This window comes from Sinocyclocheilus anshuiensis, unplaced genomic scaffold (assembly GCF_001515605.1).
Source record: "Sinocyclocheilus anshuiensis isolate Anshui unplaced genomic scaffold, SAMN03320099.WGS_v1.1 scaffold152, whole genome shotgun sequence".
NCBI classification, from domain to species: Eukaryota; Metazoa; Chordata; class Actinopteri; order Cypriniformes; family Cyprinidae; genus Sinocyclocheilus; species Sinocyclocheilus anshuiensis.
This window is the reverse complement of record NW_015555781.1, coordinates 3112093-3134481: the sequence shown is the minus strand read 5'-3', so window position 1 is coordinate 3134481 and position 22389 is coordinate 3112093. Positions and strand designations below refer to the sequence as shown.

The window sequence follows — 22389 nt, the reverse complement described above, 5'->3', positions numbered from 1 at the left end:
AGTGCTTTTTAGGTAGGTTTACGTTTTCAGGTACAGAAATAAAGTAAACAAATGTAAAATAACACTTCACTGTATACATTATTGTAACATACTTTATTAGGATTAATCTTCTAATTTGTTTTTGTATACATTTTAATATTTTTTGTAAGTTTAAATATGTATGAGATCTCCTTTACTAAGGCAGGACTCTTATTTTGATGGGTTTTCTAGTCTACGGAGCTTAGTGTTGCCAAGTCCGCGGTTTTCCTGCAGAATTGGGCTACTTTAACACTGTCGCCGTGGGTTGTTTTTCATCGTCAACCTCTAATTCCAATTCCAAATTCCAATGATTACGATTTTGCCATAAACAAGTAGCCTCAATGTGGAGTACTTACAGGTGAACTCAATAATTCATAATACATAAATTAGAAACATTAATTTTTTAAATCTAGGTTGTAAAAAAAGAGGAACATTCTGCTAGATAACTTTTACAATTAATTTAAAAATCATTTTGAGCTAAATGAGGATAACTAGATGATTTTCATAATTCGTCTTAAAAATATAACATTTGTGTTATTTGTCTATCTACCAAGAAGGTATCTATAACAACCTTTTATGATTAATAAATGGAAAGGTTATCAGCATGTTGTGAATAATGAATGAGCACTTTGTGCGTCATAGCAAACTGAGTGCTAAAGATGTAGCTCTCAGCAGTCTATTATATAATATGAGGCTAATGCATGACGGTTGACTGTGGTAACTGCAGTATTCCTGCAGTAGAGACCTCTCAGCACTCCTAATCCATCAACACGCATGAGAAGCAGCATACTCCACTCAAGCACCTCTCATGTTATACTCTCAAAGAGTCCTGTATACAAAATCAACACAAAGCCACTACAACATATATCACCTGGTGTTTATCCTAAGACTGAATCACTCTTATAATGAACAATCTATCAATCCATCACATTAGGCCTGTCCACTTAACATGTTAATGTATTGCAATTTATTATCTCAAAAAGTATGCAATTAAACTATAAATGTAATGTTTTAAATGTTTTAGTGTTGGTCTGTTAATTATATAACAAATCAAATAAAAAAATAAAAAAGTAAATTAATATTAAAAAAATACATAAATGCAAATCATGTAATTTAATCAATTAACAGCTCCAAACACATTACTAAATGTAGCAGCAGCAAGTACCTCATGTAACAGGAGTGATCCACTCAAGGTTAGTGAACAAAAGACTTTAACATGTTTTACACTAAACCTGGAGGACTAAACCTGTTGTAAACCAAGTAGATGTATAGAAAGTAAAGGTGTTTGCTGCTTTTCAAGGATGATCGCATGCTAACGTTGAACATGAAAGGAGCCTCTCTCAAAACAAAAGAGGTGAAATCTGAAGTGTAGTGTGTCATTTACCGTGGGGTCCGTCCACAGCGAGCACTTCTTGCAGTGTCGGCAGGGGGCACCAGGCGAGCGAGCGTGCTGGCAGAAGTGGTTGTAGCCGTTAATAGGCTCCCGGCAGAGGTAGCACATGAAGGCGCCGCAGCGACACGACATCCGGTTACAGCCCTCCGACTTCACTAGACCTGTGGCACACTTGTGGCACTTCCTGACACGGGCAGCAGTCATCTTTTCCTCACTGGCCATGAAACAAAAGACATTTGGGTTCAGTTTACATGCAAACACTACTGGAAAAAACTGTGAGCTGCCTACCTAGACTGCATTTTAAGTAGTGGTCAACAGATATAGGTTGTTTGATGGCTGATGCTGATATCTTGGAAAGCAGGGTGGTCGAACGTTGATATAATGTTGATATATATGATTTCACACTATTTAAATATAAATTTGATTTAAAAGCAAATAATGCAAGCATAAAAATGGCTGCACTTAAATATTTTTCTTTGACATAATATTTACTAAAATCAACAGAAATAAATCATTGTAATATGAAACTGAAAAAAAAAGAGAAAAAAAATCTGTAAAACAAACAGTTTTATACAGATAGCAACTTTTTGTTTCTGTAATCCTAATCTGGCATTTTCAAAAATAAAGAAATTATTAAAAACATGAATATGGGCCATCATGCACATGCGGTTTTATACAGGATACAACACAAACTTAAGAAGACCTAACAGCTGTATTTGCAGAAGTTTGTGGAATTGTGTGTGTGTTTAATGACATAAATGACATAAATATTTTCTGAATATAGACAATACAAACAAACAGTTTTATACAGATAGCAACTTTTTGTTTCTGTAATCCTAATCTGGCATTTTCAAAAATAAAGAAATTATTAAAAACATGAATATGGGCCATCATGCACATGCGGTTTTATACAGGATACAACACAAATTTAAGAAGACCTAACAGCTGTATTTGCAGAAGTTTGTGGAATTGTGTGTGTTTAAAGACATAAATGACATAAATATTTTCTGAATATAGACAATACATTAAAAGCAACATTGTAGCCTTTCTACTAATAGATATTTGACTTTATTCATAGACATAACTGTTAAAGATCTAACTAATGAAGATGGAGAATGACCGCTACTGAGCATCAGCATTTGGTCACGGAGTTCTTTGTGCTGTCAAAATAAAAGTCTTGCTAATGCCCAAACAGAAAAACTTGCAATTAAAAGAATTCTTCAAGCTCAACTGAAAAAGCAGAAACAAAATGTAATCAATGAAAATTAAATTAACATTTTAATTAAAAAAACAAACTGTTCATTGTTAATGTTATATCAGTTCCATTAAATAATATTAACAGAACTATTGATTTAAATAATGTATTAGTAAATGCTGAAACAATTATTAAAAAAAAATAAAAAATTAACCAAGATTAATAAATTTAGAATAATTTTTCATTGTTAGTTCATGTTCAAGCATTGCAAAGTGTTACTTAGAACTGTGATAAATAGACTTAATTCAAAATAAAACATGTTATATATAAAATGGACTACTTTAAAAAGCATAAAATACATATAATTTAGAGTACCACATCATTAGCTTAGCAAAATGCTAACATCAAACTCTATTTGAATTTATCATGTGCTTCACATGAGGAGCGCTATTTGTATCGCTGCCTTTTCAAATGCATTTAATGGGTTTAATTTCCGTTAGGATGCTGCCTTAGTAGGAAACTGAGGTTCACTAGCTACTGGAACAAAGCCAATATTTTCATTTTAGCATCAGGTATTTTGGGCTATTTAACATATAGAAAGCATACTGGTATTGAGACATATTATCTTGCCTTTGTGACACCATATTTAATTCAATCTCTCAGTCAGGGTCTCTTTCCTGTCTCTATAAATGTAGGCAACAGAAAAGGTTCGGGGTAAACAGGATACACAGTCTTTGATTCATGTGTATGACAGGAAGGAAGCCAGGCGATCACATCCTGTCCAGTCCAGAGACTGAGCAGCAGTGATAGGCTGATTTCACACTGCATCAGTTTACACAGACACCCATGCTCCAGTACACTTCCTCATGAAGGCCTGCTGTGCACAGGGGCAGCTCTGGATGATGTGTATTTGCAAACATAACACTCAAGGGAATCCATCAAATACAGCGAGTGTTTTAGCGTGCCATGAGAAAGGCCTGGGGAAACAGCTGACTCAGCATCAGGGATGCTAATGATCTCCCAGGTGGCTCGCTACACTATCGAGTACCCTCAGTAGTGCACGGATTAATTATAAACAAGCTAAGAGTTTTCAGTGGGGCACTTACAAGGCCACGCGCAGCCGGATCTCGTCCCTCTCCAGCACCTGCTCGCAGGTCTTTCCCGCGTGCTCCTTCCACACCACATGGCACTTCCTGCAACTCTCCTGAGGAAGGGGACACAAATAAGCATCTGTGTTATTGATCACAATTGAAAAGCACAGTGGAAAGAGAAACTCCTGGACCACATTTCATTCATCCAGTGGGAAAAAAGGTCACGTTTCTGTTGTTCAGTCACCTCTGTTTGTGCATACGGAGTTCCCGGCATTGTTTCAGAGATGCATATTCCTTCCTACCCTGCATAATGCACTAGTATCTTGGTATGACCCCTCTGGAATTATTCACAATGTCTATACATTATATCGGCAACCAGTACTATTGTACACAATATAACTGCACATGCATCAACCAGAAAATATAAATATGCAAATGCAGCATTGCTAGCGTGTCAGCTGGTAGAAGTTACTGATGGCCATATTAGAGTGATTCCAGTGTGATTCTCTCTGTATTGTATGATGCTATATTGCATGTGCTTAGAGTGTTCCAGGTGGTTTGCAGCATTGCTATGTGGTTGCCAAGGTGTTTTTAGTGTGTTGCTATGAGCAGGGGTGTCCAAACTTCAGCCCGCGGGTCAGCTGATGAATTTCAAACGGCCCGCAGCTCGTCTATTATTATATGTGAATTCTTAATTCTTAAACGCACCAAAAGCGGAACAGTGCTACTCATTTGAAGCGTGCTGCATGCACCGTTATTAAATCGGCACAAAAGACAGCGCAACGCGAGCTCAGAATAGAGGTCTGCGGGACCCGACCAGATTTTTTTAAGATTTAGTTTACTCGCTGACTGGTCTCGATCACGCTACTACTAAACAGTGCTGCGAGATCCAGAGAGAAGCGTTCGCACAGGTCTCCAACACACACCACAAATGCCATTCTAAATACCATAGAAAACAGTTACTACTAACAGTTACAGTTTATGGAAGTGCCATGTGTGGTTTTACCTGTGGTTATCATGATCTACATATATATATATATATATATATACATATATGAGGCCAAAGGTGAATTTTAATAAGATTACAGTTCTCAGTAAAAATATTCAAATGTTACCCTTCAAAAACAAGGTTGTTAAAATGTTATACTGTTTGTGTTACTGAAAATAAATTTACATCTACATCCCAGCAAAGCTACAGCTGGTGCCACTAATCATCATTATTCATCAAGTTAGTCTATGCTATATATATATATATATATATATATATAAATCATCTGGTAAAAAACCAAAACGGGGAAAACTAAAATAAATATTAAATTAAAAGATAAAAATAAAATCAAATCAAATGAATTTGACTAAAAGATTAAAAAATGAAAGAATAGATAATTGATTGAAATGAATGAATGAATTATTAAACAGTACAGTACAGTACTATAGTGATCAGGAAAAAAGTGTAATAGTGTAACTTGATAGTGAAACTATTTTCCAAATAAAATCTACACATTTATAATAATAACTTTTCACTGAATGAATGAATCTGGTGTTTATACATGAAAATATATAGCAGCTTTTAAATGCCTTGCAACAGGATGATGCAAGGCTATGCAATTTTTTTGCCATTTTACTGTCCAAGAGGTGAAAATAGTAAGTCTGCTTCCTTAAACGCATGATTGGAGTAATTAATCAAGAGCCTAGAATAAACAGTGTTAAATAAGTCTAATGCTTAACGTTAGAGGTTTATTCACATTCCTAAATGCAAGTATGAGCAATAGCTTGCCTTTGCAAACAATACTAATAATAAAGGAATGACCAGGGCCAAAAATATGACTGTCTACAGCAAAAGGTTATAGTATTGTAAATATAAATTATAAATTATAATAATCTAAATTGTTACTGGTTTCTTTTATAAAATACCAGAAAGCAGCTAGCGCAGACTGAGGGTGAACAGCTCCCTGCCCTCCACTCTGGATATGATTCGTCATCTGTCTGGTTGCCTAGGAACAACATTTTCATCTGTTCCATTTTAGCCATGCCTGCCCACAATGCTTTGCCTTTCAGCTGACTGCAAAGGACATCTGAGTGCAACATGCAGCTAAACATCTACATTCAGCGTGTGAAGACCATGTAAACGCCTACGCATTTCACAGCCACAGAACTGACTATTAAATTAGGATGTACTTGACACTTCTAGATTTGCTATGGTTCTTCATCACATTTGACAGTCTGATAAAGACTGTAGCCAAGTAGAATATTTCCAAAACAGCAAAGTTGCATGCATTTTTTAGATAAATATGATCCGTTTCATGAAATGCAGCTGCTTTAGAAGATTCAGCCCTTTCCTCCTCAGTCTGCAAACCAGAGTAAGAGAGATCCAGTGATGGAGAAGAGGCACATGTGGCCACTATCCACTGAGAGCTCTCTAATCCCGTAACCCATTGTTGTTTGGTAACAGTCCCCATGGTAAATACCATTAGCATAAATAATTAAAGATAAAGCTGAATATTAATGACAGTGACAGATGATAAATGACAACTTAGTGTGATGCAGAAGCCCTCAGAACAATTGCTCCTGGCCCCTGGGTGTCATCTTAAATAGGAAACGTACCTACATGACGAACAACACTAGCAAAGTGGCTTCCTCAGAAATATATTTATGAAATCCAGCCTCAGGCTGCATGTTGTAGAAAACATAAATCATCATTCATCAGTATCGTTGTGAAAAAGCTGTACCAAAAAACTATAGTGGAAATGCTGATTGATGCAAAGATCAGGCCAGACAATATCCAAGAGGCATGAAGCATGCCATGGAGACATGAGGAGGTGTGACCTATAGTACTATAGTAATGTACTGCCCCCTAGTGGAGCACAACAGCATAGCATGGGAGGGCCAACACCATTGAACTGACAAGACTCTTAAAAATATTTAATTTTAGCGATACCATTCTCAGATTTGAAATAGAACATGGACAGACTTGTGGACAGACTGCAACAAGACAAATTTCCTATTGATGGAAACATATAAACATATTTCATCAAAATTATTTTCTAAAAATACATTTAAGCCATAATAACTAGCGATGCCCCAAAAATGATATTTAAGTTTTCATGTAGCCGAAAACTAAAAATAAAATGTATTTAATAATAAATTAAGTCACATTTATTTAATAATCAACACTCAAATAAAATCGGAGTTTCATATAAACATTTAAATTGCACATATGGCAGGTTTTTATATCAACTTTTTAATGATATAATTATATTTCTACTCCAATTTGTTACTGAAATATAAACATGTAAACGGTGGCTGTAGTAAAAATAATTTTCATGACAGATTAATTGAAACACACATTAACTAATTTAGTATATAAAGGAAGTAAGTAAAAATATAATGATTGTAATATAATATAGTGCCTACATTTAAAATGCTCCTCTCTAGTTATTTTTTCTAGCTAACTGTAAGCTAAGGACATAAGCATCTCAAAAAAATATATATAAATAAAAAGTTTCAAAGTGAATCTGAAAGTTTAAAACAAAAATTAAAGAGGCTAAATGATCTCCTAAATGACATTTTCTTGACAATGATTCTAGAGTTTATGTCACTAAATGGCGTGTTTGCATTTACACACACAAAAGGAGTTAACAGGAAGTGACTGTGGCTCTCAAGTAAGGCGATTCTCACACTCAGGAGTGTGAACACAGACTGGTGCCTCTGTTTATATACACGACTAAAAATACAGCAGTGACATAATCACTTTAAACATCACTTCCTGGTACAAAGTATACCTTGCAAGGCCAGGCTGACACTTCCTGATCAGCAGGGTGTACGCTTTCGAAATGGGGCGGCGTCAGTCTCAGATTCACACAGGTCGCCCCTGTTATGCAACAGTTCTTATCTGTTTTGGCAAACACTGCAGATTCCTTCAAAGCAAGAGTATGATTTATGGAACTTACGAGCAACCAAAGCCCCGTTAACATTGCTCTTTCATGATTTCTAAGCTGTCGTCTGACCCTTTTAGCAAAAAGTACTACGGGACTGAAGAAAAATCAAAAGTTTTCTCGCAGAGAAAGTCATCAGACAGGCTGGAGGGCCATCAATCACAGTACTAAGCGTACAGATACATCTATGTATCTGATCTATGTACATGATACATCTCATTTGTAGAAGAAATGTGACTTTGCAGACTTCATTTATCACTAAAATACTGTTCAACATGAGCCACAGTAACCTTCTAACCACACAGGATGCATGTAACGTTCGTCTGCACCCGGTCTATTTTGCGTAACAAAGATAGAAAATGGTTGACATCTAGCATAGCGATCAAAGTACCACAACAAACTGGAAAAACAGCTTATGTGACAAGAGGAAAACGGCTTTAACGGCAAGTCTTTATCTCAACAAAACAAGCCCAAGGTGACAGCTGTGGTCATGCTACATATTCTTGTAACATAAATCTGATTCACCAAAACGAACAACCCCCTATTTCCTGTTAATCGCTGTGTGCATACCTCTCATTTAAGCTGAAACCCTATAACCTGAAACCACAGCTCTAGGTAGTCACGCTAGTTTTATCTTGGCTGAACATATTTTTGTGTAAATTTAGTCCATTTATCTGGTGGACTCAGCTTTCATATCGCAGCCACAGATGGAAAAGCCACCAGCATTCATCGTTTCTTACTTTTTTGCAGTGGCTGAGAATTGTATCCAATCATAAATATGCCAGTTATGCATATGATTGTATGAAGAAATCAGAGACATCTAAAATAGACAATAGGCCTGTTCTAATGAGTGAGCGTTGCAACAAAACTAAAATGCTCCCATTATAATCAATAAGGTGTAAACATGGTGAAAATAAGAGATTTATTCTCCAGTCTAGAAGTTTCATTGATTACATGAGCACATCCTTGAACAAATCTCTTATTTGCTCTCATCTGCAAGACAAAAAAGATGATATTTTAAGATTGTTGGTAACCTAACACTTCTGGTGACTATTGACTTTCTAGGATAAAATAAAAAATGACTTTTGTTAAAATATCTTCTTTTATGTTCCACAGAAAGACACTCATACAGGTTTGGAATGACGTGAGGGTGAGTAAATGATGACAATTTACATTTTAGGGTGAGCTATCCCTTTAAATGGCTTGACTCAACTTGGTGCAGGACAATCTGTCTCATGAACCTGTGCCCTCAGTGATTATAATGAAACAGGAGCAAGAAAATAAGCATTTTTTTGTAAATTCTAATAATCGCAATGGTAACAAAGGAAATAGATAATATTATGATTTCTGTCATAATCATGCAGCTACCATGGCACATTCCACTGCATATGTGGCTAGTTCTCCAAAATAAAGCAGCATACACTAGTACAAAGTGTGAACTGTTGCAACATCTGTTGAGGCACTGTGAATAAGCTTACTGCTTCTCTCCTGAACAAGCATGCAGCAGCAGCAGGCCTTATAAGGTAGAAGAGGAGATTTGCTGAGCATCTGATTGGGGGGCTGCTTGTTCTGGAGAAACACAGGCCTGCATGAGCCTCAGGGAGAGAGCAACACACCCACAGACATCCCTAAGCAACAGCTACATATCATAAAGCTAGAAGTTAGAAAACAAAAGTGTTTTTGATGAAACGCTCAAGATTTTAGGGTTTGGTTCATGATAAGTGCTGTGACGCAGGGCTAAACAAACACAGCTCCCTATAAACTCAATTATGGTTGAGTATGCAGCATGTCTGAACCAGATCGGTTCAATGGAATGCAATCCAAAGCATAATATATACTATATACTCTACTGTACAAATGTTTGAAATCAGTAAGGATTTTTTTATTTTGAAAAAGAATCAAATACCAGCAAGGATGCATTGAATCAAAACTGACATTTATAATGTTGTAATGTTTAAAATGTATCACGGTTACCACAAAAATATTAAGCAGCACAATTGTTTTCAACATTGATAACAATAAGAAATGTTTCTTGAGCAGCAAATCAGCATATTAGAATGATTTCTGAAGGATCATGTGACACTGAAGACTGGAGTAATGATGCTGAAAATTCAGTTTTATCATCATAGGAATAAATAATTTGAAAATATATTAAAATGGAACAGATATTTAAAATGATCTTTTTTACACTAATGTTTTACTATATTTTTGATCAAATAAATCCAGCGTTGGTGAGCATAAGAAACTTACCAACAAATCTCACCAAGCCCAAACTTTTGAACAGTAGAGCATGTTGGATTATATGAAAGTTACAGTATAAATACTTAAATATGGCGCTATCGAGAAATCTTGGACTCACATGCTGCAGCTGCTGCTGTCTATCAAGACAAATCGGAGAAACATCATGGATACATGGAAAATAAACAGTGCAAACCAGAAAGTAGGGAATGTTGGCAGATCTGCATGTGAAAATCACAACTAACACATCCAATCACTGAGAAAAACTGTATTTTTTTTAAATGTGCAAACCTAAGAAAAAAAAAAGAAAGAAAGAAAAATCTGGGTCAAATATGAACTGTACTACATTTCAAATTTGAAGGATCTGGGTCTAGCCAATGAAGGTCCTTGATCCACTACAAGGGGTGGGGCCACAGAGGCAGCTGAGAGGGGAATGTGTGTCAGTTATACAACTTTCATCTTCACCGAGGGAAAAGAGTGAAGGGAAGGGCAGAGGAGAGGACATCTCCTTCACTTAGGACAGGAATTTGAGGGCACACACCACCACAGACAAATGGGAGATCAGACACGAGAGAGACAGAAGAGGAAAAAATTGTGTGCTGAAACACGAGTACTGAAGTCATTAATAGGGCACTGGGATTCCAGAGTTTTCCACAGCCGACTGCTCTTACCACAAACAAATGTGGGTTAGACAGCTGCAAATGTCTCCATACACAATGATCAGAAATGGGAAGATGTCACCCTCAATATTTACAATAGAGATGGCAGAAATTTGGGGTCAGTAACGTTATATGGAACTGTAATATAAACATGCTTTAAGTCGTCCAGTCATTTTAATAAGAATGCGATTGGGAATTTTGCGCAGGGTTGATCACACTAATTTGCTGCCTTTTCAAAAAGTACAAATATGTGCCATTTAGGTACTAATATGTACACTTTAATTATAATATGTACCTTTACAGTACCCTTTATGAAAACAAACCCTGTAGGGGAAAATAAAGTACAAAGATGTACCTTATGGAAAGGTACTGCCCCAGTGACAGCTTTTGTACCTTTTTTCTGAGAGTGAACCAACAAAAAGCTGCTTGGTTTGAAAGTGACTTCTTTGTCAGCTGTGCTTCATACATGGTACACTACTGACAAATTTACCTGCAAATTTTTGCCGTAATTTCACTAATGTGAGTGCACCTTAACAATGACAGACTCTCAATGATGTAAGTGATGTGAAACCGTCTACTAAGAACAATGACTTTTACTTTAGTGGAAACAGAAGTTTCTATTTCTACAGAACTGTAATGTAACGTCATATGGAGTTCTGGAGAAAATGCAAAAAAAAATGTTTTTTTAAATTACGATGTAAAAACAACCATTTCTAGATCACAAATTTTGGACACTGATCATGTGTAAAACTTTGTAATTGTATGTATATTTTACCTAGAGGTCAAAGACATTTAGCACTTATTAAGTGAAGTACGTCTAATTAATGTTTTTGTGACTGGTGTTTTATCGACATACAGAGGTGATGGTTCATAGGCCAACCCTTTGAAACCTACATCTTTTCAGTTGCCGGCCCAGATGTTTAACCACTGAGCCTCAGCTTTTACTATAATAGACCATTTATCAGGTGGCTGTTATTTTATACAGATTATCTACCCAATAAACTTTGTTCCCTAGAAGCACGGCTTTGGAAAAGTCCTCATTACGCCGGCCAAGTCAAGCACTGCTGTGCACGAGAGCCCAGTTCTCCATTTGGATAGGAATGCCATGCTGAGAGCCAGAAAGAGGAAATGAAAGTGGGTCACATTATGAAATCATACCACCTGTGACTCCACCAAAAGGAAGACAGATAGGAGGAGAAAATGGAGGTCCTGCCTGACGGCACACTTAAAGGTCACATATTTTATACATTTCTGGAGTTTTATTTTAAGTCTTGATGTCCTTAAGAATATATATTTGCGATATAATTACCAAAAACCATCTCAATATATTTTTACAATTCCTCTCTCAGAAGCTGTGCAAAGAACAGGTCGATTTTGCCCTGTCTAATTAATGTTCATTAGCCTCTCTTCTGATTGGCCTGTTGTTTTCTGAATGTTGTCTGGCCTTACATGTTTGAGCCGAACTCAGACCCCGAATCGGCGACGACAGGAGACAACCAACCACCTCCTCAAACGCGCTTACAACAAGATGTTTCAGAATGGTAATTCATGTTTTTTTTTTTTTTTTCAAACACCAAATGCAGAAAATACAAACCTGACCAGCCGAGCGTTTGCGATCACGTGAACTTGAAGACACTTGTACAAATGCGGATGGGTGACATGAATGGAAATGATTCCAGATTGGCGATGTAATATTTGGTTTCTGTATTCTGTACTGTATTTTCCTGCGCTCAAACCTGCCAATCTAAAGGATCAAACGCCGTGTATGGCGTTTGAGGTAATTTGTGAATTAGCATAGACTTATAGTCTAAATAAAACAATTTGCAACTGTTACTATTATTACACTTGTATACAAAACTTTGTATTATGCTTGTTATAGAGAGTGTGACGTCACGTGCACTACGGTTGACGCGGTTGTCATGGCGACCGTCACAGCCCTACTGTGCAATGATGTAGTTTCCTGACATCCAGTCTGAACAGCGTTTTCTCGACATGTTTCCTTGTTGTTGTTGCTCAGCAATGGCATGGACGCGATGTTGTCTGGGGGTTTGGCAAAAGGAGAGTGGGACTGGGCAGTGCTCGGGGTGGTGACTGAAGGCGGGGACTGAGTAGTTCTGAAGTCACCTTTTTACGGAAGTCACAACGGTTCGTGAAAAATCACAGCTACTTTATGCAGGCTGTGTGCATTTGACTGTTTTGAAACTTATATGTTAGTTACATAGCACCTAGACCTCAGTTATGAAAAAAGCCAGGAAATTTCAGTTTTGACAATATGGGACCTTTAAGCTATCGGCTGTGCTGAGAGGAAGGCCAAAGATGTGGCCGATTGAGCAGCTTCCCGTGCCCCCCTCTCCCGCCCTGCTGTGAACTGCTGCAGAAGTGTGAGGCGGGGTTTAGCTGTGTAATCAGCAGAAGATGCGTGGCAGAATAAAACTGCACTGGCATCACAGAACAAGAGCGCCATCCAGTGGACAATTGGTATATGACTTCCCTTTCACATCAATAAGACTTGCCCAGACTATAATCAACAAAGTTATTTAGAGAATAATTGCTGATAGACCACTGAATGATTAAAAATTAATGAATTAATGTACAATTACATCTCTGGTATGCACTAATTTTCAATAATTCAATTGTCATAATTACAGCAGAAATATTTGAGCCAATATGGAGGCCTTTGAATATTGTGTTGGACAGCGAGGGGCCTTCAGGTCAACAAGAAACCTTTTCTCCTGACACTCTAAGACTCAAAGTGATGTGGGAAATGGTCTGCCTCAAAATGACAGGAACTCAAAACATACTTGACGTTAAATTGCAATGTATGCGTATACACCCTCAGCTTTCATGATGTTTGAAAGGCACTCACAATCACAGCCCTCCCACATGTGTTTATTACTTTAAAAGTGATGGAGGGACAAACTGAGATAGAGAGAGAAATGGAGATTGACAGATGAATGGAAAGATAGCCCTGACAAACTGCAGGCAGCTCTAACATTCCTCTCAGGCCTGTTGAGAAAGTAGCTGTGAGTTCAGAGTCCTTGACATGTTCCGCCTGCCAGCTGAAATCCACTAACACAGAGACGGACTGACAGCTCTCTGTGTCCTGGCACTGCCTCATACATTCCTCACAGCCCAACACTGATAAGACTGAAGACAAAATATCAAATGTACTTGTATCCAGTGTTGGAGAAGCTAGTGTGAAACTTGTCAAGCTACAAACTACTCTTGAAAATACTACAAGCTACTAACAAAAAGTAGGTGACAACATTAAACCTGACTAAGGGGACATCCCCTGTCTCATCCCTGTTATTATTTAGAATTAAATTAAGCTTTTGTTTATTACTGTGATGTAAAGCAAAATTTTTAGTCTTCAGTGTCACATGATCCTTCAGAAATCATTCTAATATGCTGATCTGTTGCTCAAAAAACATTTATTATTATCTATGCTGAAAACTGCTAAATATATTTGTGGAAACCGTGATACTTTTTTTCCAGCATTCTTTGATTAAAGAAAATTCAAAAGAACAGTATTTACTTTTTTAGTTTTTGTTTTGTAACTTTATAGATGTTTTGTAATATTATAAATGTCTTTACTGCCACTTTTGATCAATTTAATGCATAAAAGTATTATTTCTTTGCTAGTTTTAAAGCATCACTTTGGTCGTCATATTCACCCAAATGGGAAAGTTTCACCTCACATTATAGCAGTGGTTTTCAACCAGGGAGCTGGGGACCAGTAACTTAATTTAGATGCTAGAAACACACTAGTGTACACTATAATAATTTACAGTACCTGACTTTAGATTTTAGTAAGTTTAATGACTTTTCCAGAACGCTAAAAGATTCCTAACATTCCCAGGTTTTCCATGACAAAGGAAACCCTAGAACAACCCTGACCATTCCCAGGGTTTAACTAGGTTGACACTTTTTATGTTCCATGAAACTTGAATATAAATACAACTAGAAAAACTAGAACACACCCTAATTTATATTAAACAAAGTCAAAACCTTGGTGATAAACAGCAACATTTAGCATATTAATTTACTATTATGAAGAAGCACGACCAGAGAATCATTTTTCAGTTGTTGGAAAAAGAAGGTTATTACTGGAAAAGTTTATCATTTTAAAAACAGCTAAGCTACTATCATCACACTACTGAAAAATGCAGTTAATGTAGTATCTCTTTTCAGCAGCCACTTGTAACAAACACTTGATACACAATTCAGTCTGTTTTCTGAAACCTTGCTTTTCAAAGGCACAACAGGTTGTGATTTGTGATTCATATTCCGAAGGTATAAGCCCCATTTTCCCTGTTATCATTGCCAAAACATCATGTGACAGTGATATACAGGAATGCTGATTCATCTAGTTCTGCTAAACTTCCCTGACCCTGGTTAATCTTTGTTTAGGGTTCGGAGTGTTGAATATTTATAGTAGACATGATGAATGGCTGTCTCTGTTCTTGCCCTGACCTGACTAATTCCAGCTGAGTAAACCCTGCCAATGATAAAATACCATTAGTTTCACATACACTAGCATGGTTCATTATGGGGCCTCTGCAACTGCAAACCACAGACGCCGCTGAATTTTTTCCACAGGCCTATGGCGCCACCATGTGACCACTGTGGGGCTCAGAAATAGAAGTGGACAGAGGAAGAGAGAGAACTGATCCAGATCATGATAGTACTTTCATAAAGAGATCACTCCAACGACTGAATTACACATACACACTAGTGTATCCAGGCACACGGACTAACCTTTCTGCAGCGTGGGTTTGGGCAACTGAACAGAGAAATGTCTTTATCCAGCAGTGCTGGGAAGTTACAAAATGGACACCTTGAAAAGAAAGTGAGGAAAACAGTGTGGTTAAATCTCAAGTTTGTACAATTTTCAAAGCTTCGAATTGTATGGCTCTCGAAAAGCTGAAATACAGAACACTATAAGGATTACTTATGTGGATTACTTTTTTTGTCCTTTTTGGAGCTTGATAGCTCTAGTTACTGTTAACTTTCATTGTATAGAAATTAACAGTCTGGACATTCTACAAAACATCTCCTTTTGTGTTCCACAGAAAAAAAAGTCATATAGCTGTCTATCAACACGTTTAACTCACCTGACCAGTTCATCAGCACAGGTGGCGGCTACGGCCTCCTCTGCCTGTCGCTCGTAATATTTGTACAGAATGTTTTCAGGTAAAACTTTCTCCAGCTCACTCGTAGGGAAGGAACAGGTGCAGCTCCCATCCATACAACTCAACTCCGACTGTAAACAAACACAAAGAACCATTTTTACTTAATCTGAAGCCAAAATACACTGTAACTGTAAAATTCAGTGAGTGCTTGTGTTGAGTACCTACACTGCCATGGAAAGGTTTGGGGTCAGTAAGATGCCTTTTTTTTTTTATTATGCATTTAAATTGATCAAAAGTGATTCTATTTTAAATAAATGCTGTTCTTTTCTATTCATCAAGGAATCCTGAAAAAAAATATGTCATGGTTTCCACAAAAATATTAAGCCGCTTTACTGTTTTAAACAATAATAAGAAATGTTTGTTGAGCAGCAAATCAGCATATTAGAATGATTTTAAAGGATCATGTGACACTGAAGACTGGAGTAATGATGCTGAAAATTCAGCTTTGCCATCACAGGAATAAATTACATTTTAAATTACATTAAATTAGAAATGTAATTTTGTTATTTTAAAATGTAATAGTTTTTACTCTAGAACTTTTTTTTTTTTACCCTTTTTACTGTATTTTTGATCAAATAAATGCAATCTTGGTGAGCATTTCTTTCAATAACACTTACCGACCACACACTTTTGAATGGTAGTGAATGGGTCTAAACACTATAAATTTCACTCCATTAGACATCAAATATGAAACGCCTGCAAACCAATGATGCCAGAGCTTTAATAATCAAGGTGAATTTAAACAGTATACCTTTTGTTTATGATTATTAGAATGAAAATTAAACTAAGATGGGAGATAAACTGGGAAGCACCTAAAAAAGCACAGGGCAAATATGAAACCAGATTACAGGGGAATTTTAAAAATATGAGAACAAAACATGAACACTGTGCATAATGCCTGAAAACATTGTGACATAATAATGGCCCTGACCGCACATACAGTTTCCAGTAGGGTTGTGACGGTGAGGAAATTTTCCAACCAGTTAATCGACGTGTGACAACACCGGTAATACCAGTATCACCACGGGGGCGGGGGTGTTCCCGCTTTTCCTCGCTTTCCTTCGCTTTTAAATAGCTTGTAAAAGCGGCATGCGCATTTTACTTTCACTTTCAAATAGCGGCAATTCGGAGTAAAGCAATTGTTCGTTTTTAGTTCATTTGAACTTGCCCTCGCCTTTAAATAGCTTAAAAGCGCCGTGCGCATTTTACTTTCACTTTCGAATTATCGGCAGGTCAACTGCTTGATTGCAACAACAAAATACAACGTCAAACTCACTTTAGCTTATATATAAAACATAGAACTTTTATTAACAAAACAAGTAAATGATGACAGAATTTTCATTTTTGGGTGAACTATCCCTTTAACACGGCAAGCCTAGTTTCCAGTAATACAATTTAAAAGACATAAAGGTAACCATGGATCGCGGAACGAACCAAAAAAGCCCGGGGGTTGGTTGCAGAACTACATAATACATGTTCATAAACATACATGTAACATAATAGGCTATAAACAGTACTAATGGTATTAGTTATATGTCTGATATGTTAGCCTATGTATTGTTATGCTATTATTCTCCCACGATTCTGAAAACAAGAATTAGACAACCAAACAAAACATGTAATTTGGGTTTCTGACAAAATGTTTTTTTTAATGTTATAAATTAGTCTATTTATAAATGTCTAAAATGTTATAAATGAGTGTATTTAAAAATATTTATTAACTTAAATGAATTCATTATGTAGCTAAAAAATAATAATAAAAAAAAAATGACTTGTTTCGTCCAGAGTTTTTGAACGAATCTCTTGAATGATTCAGACATCAAAAACATTTAACAGTCACTGTTTGCCACCTACTGGCATAATGTAACATATACAATCTATATTTGAAGCGTATCATTAGTTCCAAAGGTTTATTACTCATTTTGATCGAGGCTGCCAATAGCGGAATCACCGTCATTTAGGAATAAGATCGCGTGTGTTTTAATAGAGATTGCGATCTTTTAATGATTAAATGTGCATACATATGAGCCTATAGCCTATGTTTTGTTTTTTTTTTGTAGCCCATGTCATATTTGTACCAGACCTCAAAAGTAACCCGGGCCCACCGCTTCCGCGACCCATGAAGGTAACCTTAGAGACTGAACAGTCTGAACAGATGACTTACCCGTCCTGAGCCAAAAACTGCCTCTTGGGCGTATTTCACCAGACACTCCTTGCAGAACAAATGGCCATCTGTACACTGGGTCATCTCCTCGAAGGCAAACTCCCCACAGCAGCAGCCACACTCAATCAACTGGCCGTCCTGAGAGCACAGGTCAAAAGTGTCACATGCTCTCAACACAAAGTTTAGTATTATAATCTACAACACATTACAAGGCTGAACAAGGTCCCTCTGATCTGCTTTTAGAGCTGGAACTGTCTGTTTTATACAATAATTTACAACTGTGGAAAGGGACAAAATAACTCTCACACTCTAAATTGTTACGTTTTTTTTTAAATGATGTGGATTGATATGTGATTACAGGAGCATTAAAAGAACATAAACTGGCTCTTCACACCAACCTTTTGATACTGCTCTTCATTCACTTGCAAAGCCAATAGGAAATCTTCATGCTGAAAGTGGAGGGAAAAACCCTCGTAATTATTTCAACAATTAACAGCCTGTCAGCTCAGTTCACCACAACCCTATTTCTTTGGGTTATTGCAGGCGGTACCATCAGAAATAAACTGAAGAAGTGAGCCGTGCCAAGTACCTCAGCCATTTCCTTGGCTTTCTGCTCGTAAAACTGCAGCTCTTTCAAGAGCGACGGCTCCAGTGTAGTCTCGTTACCGCGGCTCCATCTGCGATTCTTCTCCAAAAAGTACATCTTTCTCTCCAGTTTAAGAGAACCTGAGATGAACGAGATGCAGTGAGCATTTCACTGTTTACCTGGTTTTATTTTGCGCTTGAAAGGCATTCAAAAAACAAAGACATATGTAGTCACCCTGCTCAAACTTGAAGTCTATGAAGGCGCGCTCATTTGGCTCTCTCCTTCTCTTCTTCTTCCCTGAGGGGTCAGTGGAGTTCTCTTGCCACTTCTTGAGGGCTTCGAATAAGGCCTTTGAGAGTTACCAGAAAGATTAATGCCACACAAATGACTAGTGGTCAAACAATATGGGATGCCAGTTTCTGGATAGTGACATTTACAGCTGCTCTGTGTAATTTCTCAGGTGAAAGAAAATGTGACAAAATAGGAATGATACTAATGACAACGAAATACATATCCAAAGCTATTCTGCCAACTAGCAAACTAACCAACCCTAAAACAACTGCTTTTCAAACAGCCTCTTTATTATAGATTCAAACATGGAAGTATAATGTTATACAAATCTCACTGAGAATGAGCACCTCGTCCCTCAGTTTTGCTTTGTTGGCAAGTTTCGAATCTCCGCCCACACAGAGGTCACTGTCAAACCCAGAGGCTTGCTATTGGTCAGCACTGCGCATTTGTGTGTCCAGTGCACCAAACTTAAACCCAACGCAAAATTCACATTGGGAAATTTCTCTGCCACTTAAAGTTTATCACGCGAAACTGTTCACTGCGCGGGTGTCGCTCACAAAATTTTGCAGAGCAACAGTAAACGTGAATGCAACTTTACACTAAATTGTTGAAAATAGACCTGTATATACACAGGTTTGTTTGGGAATAACATTTGCGGCCAGTTTATTGTGAGTGTTTCTGTTATTTACAAAATGTAATAAATTACTTAAATATTTAAAGGTATTAGTGTATTAATCTTATACTGCTAGTGACAACCAAAGGATTTAGTTAATCACAGTCATTTGTAACATTTAAATGTAGCGCACAAAAAAATTTACGACAATTAAATTAAAACAATATTTAGATTATTTACAATTTTCCATAAAGTACACACTGAAAACAGAATATTTTTCACCTTTCGGGTGATTGCATAGTGTCCTTTGAGGCAATTCAGGGCCCACTTGATATCCTGACAGCTCAACATTCTGAAGTCACCCATCAGCATGTCTGCAGCTTGAATGACAACCTCTGGGCCAACAGTCTTTAGTTTGACATAATCAAAATAATTTTCACTTTCCTGCATGACAGAGAAAAAGTAAATTATACCCTATTAGTTCTATTTTTACAATGCATTCATAGCAACAACATCAAATATATATAAATAAACTATGGATCTGATGAAAATATTGTGCAAACCTGCGTCTCAGAATCATTCGCCTCAAGAAGAACACTGCTTTGTGTCACAACTGAGTTTGCTTTCTTCGGATAATCGGGGTTTTCCAATAATATATTGCATATTCTGTGATAAATAGCCCAAACAATGTCTCACAAAAAAAAAAAAAAATTCACACATGAACAAAATACATCTGAGCAAGAAATGAGCAGAAAAAGATTTGTGCTTACACATTTAAATCTTTCAGGTCACCTCTCTCTATCAGTTCTGCTACATATGCGTCTTGCACATCGGGGAAAAGGTCCATCTGAAAATGTCAAAACAAATCAAAATAAACCCCACCTTTAAAGTGCAATATGAATAGTCGGATACTGTAAAATGAGGTGCTACTCAGAAAACTCACCACCCCCTTCACCAGCATATCAATATCAAGGGACGTCCGGCCAGGGTTCTGCTGTATTACGGGTTCTCTGGGTGCTGACGGTCCAGGCCTCTCATTGTCTGCCAGTGCAGGGAAACGTGCAGGAGAGAGAGGGGCCGCCGGCTGCTCATCTCGCCTGACGTCTACTAGCACAGTCTCCTGTGGTGTCCGAGGCCTTTGTGTGGTCCTTTCAGTTCTCGGCCAGACAACCACTTCAATTTTGTTGCCCAAGTCTGACTGACCTGATTCAGTGGTGGGTGGAGCTGAAAAAAACGAATTGGCCTGATTCACCGAGTGTGCACTGGCTGAAGGGTCCTTAGGAAGGGGCAGTGAGTCCTTAACAGGCATTGGAGGTCTGTGCAAGGCATTTTCTCTAGATGTCGAGGGTGCAGCATTCTGGTCCGTGGTTAAGACACCTATGGCTTGGTTTCCTAATGCAAGATGTGCGGTGACTACAGAAGGATGATGAGCGTGTGCGCTGGTAGGATGGCTGTTGGATCCAGATGCCTGGCTTGGGAAGGTGCTCGCACCCCACTTTGCAGCAGGTCGGATCAGCTCACGATGAGGTGAGGGCTGTGGGTGCCAGAAGGAAAGAGAGTGTATGAATAATATTTGAACAGGAACTGCTCATCACGTTTTAGTGCAGTAATTACACATCCATTTTATGGAAATCAGACATTTAAGCACTGAGCAGAAAGAACATTTCTCTCAACTCTTTCTCTGTAGTTTTCAGTGCTGCTAAAAAGTATTTAGACAATTAAGGAACACTTAAAAATGATTAATAACCATTAGACAGTAGACTTCAGAAGATATTATATAATTTTCACAGCAGTACAGTATCCATGTTATTATTATTAAACTTTATTTGAAAAGGGACCATGTACAAAAGTATGGTGACCCATACTCAGAATTTGTGCTCTGCATTTAACCCATCCAAGTGCACACACACACACACCATGAACACACACCCGGAGCAGTGGGCAGCCATATTGCTCAAGGGTCTCACCTCAGTCGTGGTATTGAGGTTGGAAGAGAGGGCTGGTTATTCACTCAACCCACCCAATCATATTGTTTGTTACCACAGCAACTGCTTGCATGTCCACATTCAAGAAGTGTGTTCAGTGTAAAAAGTAAAAAAATAAAAATAAAAAAAAAACACAAACCTTACAGGGAACCAAGAAAGATTCTCTTGAGGCAACTAAATATTACCGGTATTTAAGGCTATTCCATTTGTTGACAGTTACTGTTAAGTAGACCGATATATCGTTTTGCCGATTTTATCGGCCAATATGAGCCTGTCGCAGATATATCGGTATCGGCAAATATGCCTCCGATAAGACACCGATATTAAATTTTTTTTACAGAACATAAAACGCAGATAAAATGTTTGTGAATGGTGTAATTACGTAGTTTGTCCAGCAGAGCGCGCTCCATTATTTGCTACTGGCAACCTGGATGAAACGATTTAAAGGAGACATATTATGCCCCTTTTTACAATATGTAATATAAGTCTCTGGTGTCCCCAGAATGTGTCTGTAAAGTTTCAGCTCAAAATACTCCACAGATCATTATAGCATTTTGAAAATGCCTATTTTGAGTGGAAGCAGAAACATGCTGTTTTTCGGGCCTGGCTCTTTAAATGCAAATGAGCTGCTGCTCCCCGCCCCCTTTTCCAGAATAGAGCTGCACCATTACAGCTCGTACCTGCTAAAAAACATCTGTTTTGGTTCTGATTATCATGTTTATTGCGCTGAAATCATGCGTTTTAAACCATTTGAGTTTAAACTTCTTATATACGGTTTTCTGAGAGCACACATCCGAAGCACACGGACAGAAAGCGGCCACAACACAGCATGTGAGTACTAAACTAAGTTCTCATTCACACACAAGTTTACGTTAAAAACACATTTTAACACATTAACACAGTTACAAAAACAGTCGGTTATGTCTATAAAGGTAAACAGCTGGGAAATAAATCACATGTTTATTTTAGATCTGTGTGGCAGCAGCAATATACAGTAAATAAATCAATAAATCCACTGCTCTCTTGTCT

The 22389-nt window shown here is 37.5% G+C and overlaps 1 protein-coding gene across 3 annotated transcripts in view; it reads right to left on the bottom strand.

The window, feature by feature from the left end:
* Nucleotides 1-22389, bottom strand: part of LOC107674659 (E3 ubiquitin-protein ligase RNF216-like) — a 35072-nt gene that overhangs the window by 1865 nt on the left and 10818 nt on the right. For 2 of the 3 annotated variants that reach the window (XM_016468697.1, XM_016468699.1), the window contains 12 exons: nucleotides 20319-20915; nucleotides 20146-20222; nucleotides 19939-20041; nucleotides 19658-19819; nucleotides 18706-18820; nucleotides 18475-18611; nucleotides 18284-18334; nucleotides 17886-18023; nucleotides 15644-15792; nucleotides 15288-15366; nucleotides 3713-3810; nucleotides 1403-1625 (listed from right to left, as the gene is read on the bottom strand). In XM_016468697.1, the coding sequence (XP_016324183.1) occupies nucleotides 1403-1625; nucleotides 3713-3810; nucleotides 15288-15366; nucleotides 15644-15792; nucleotides 17886-18023; nucleotides 18284-18334; nucleotides 18475-18611; nucleotides 18706-18820; nucleotides 19658-19819; nucleotides 19939-20041; nucleotides 20146-20222; nucleotides 20319-20915 (1929 nt within the window). The remainder of the gene's footprint in view (nucleotides 1-1402; nucleotides 1626-3712; nucleotides 3811-15287; nucleotides 15367-15643; nucleotides 15793-17885; nucleotides 18024-18283; nucleotides 18335-18474; nucleotides 18612-18705; nucleotides 18821-19657; nucleotides 19820-19938; nucleotides 20042-20145; nucleotides 20223-20318; nucleotides 20916-22389) is intronic. The other variant, XM_016468698.1, reaches the window with a different exon arrangement.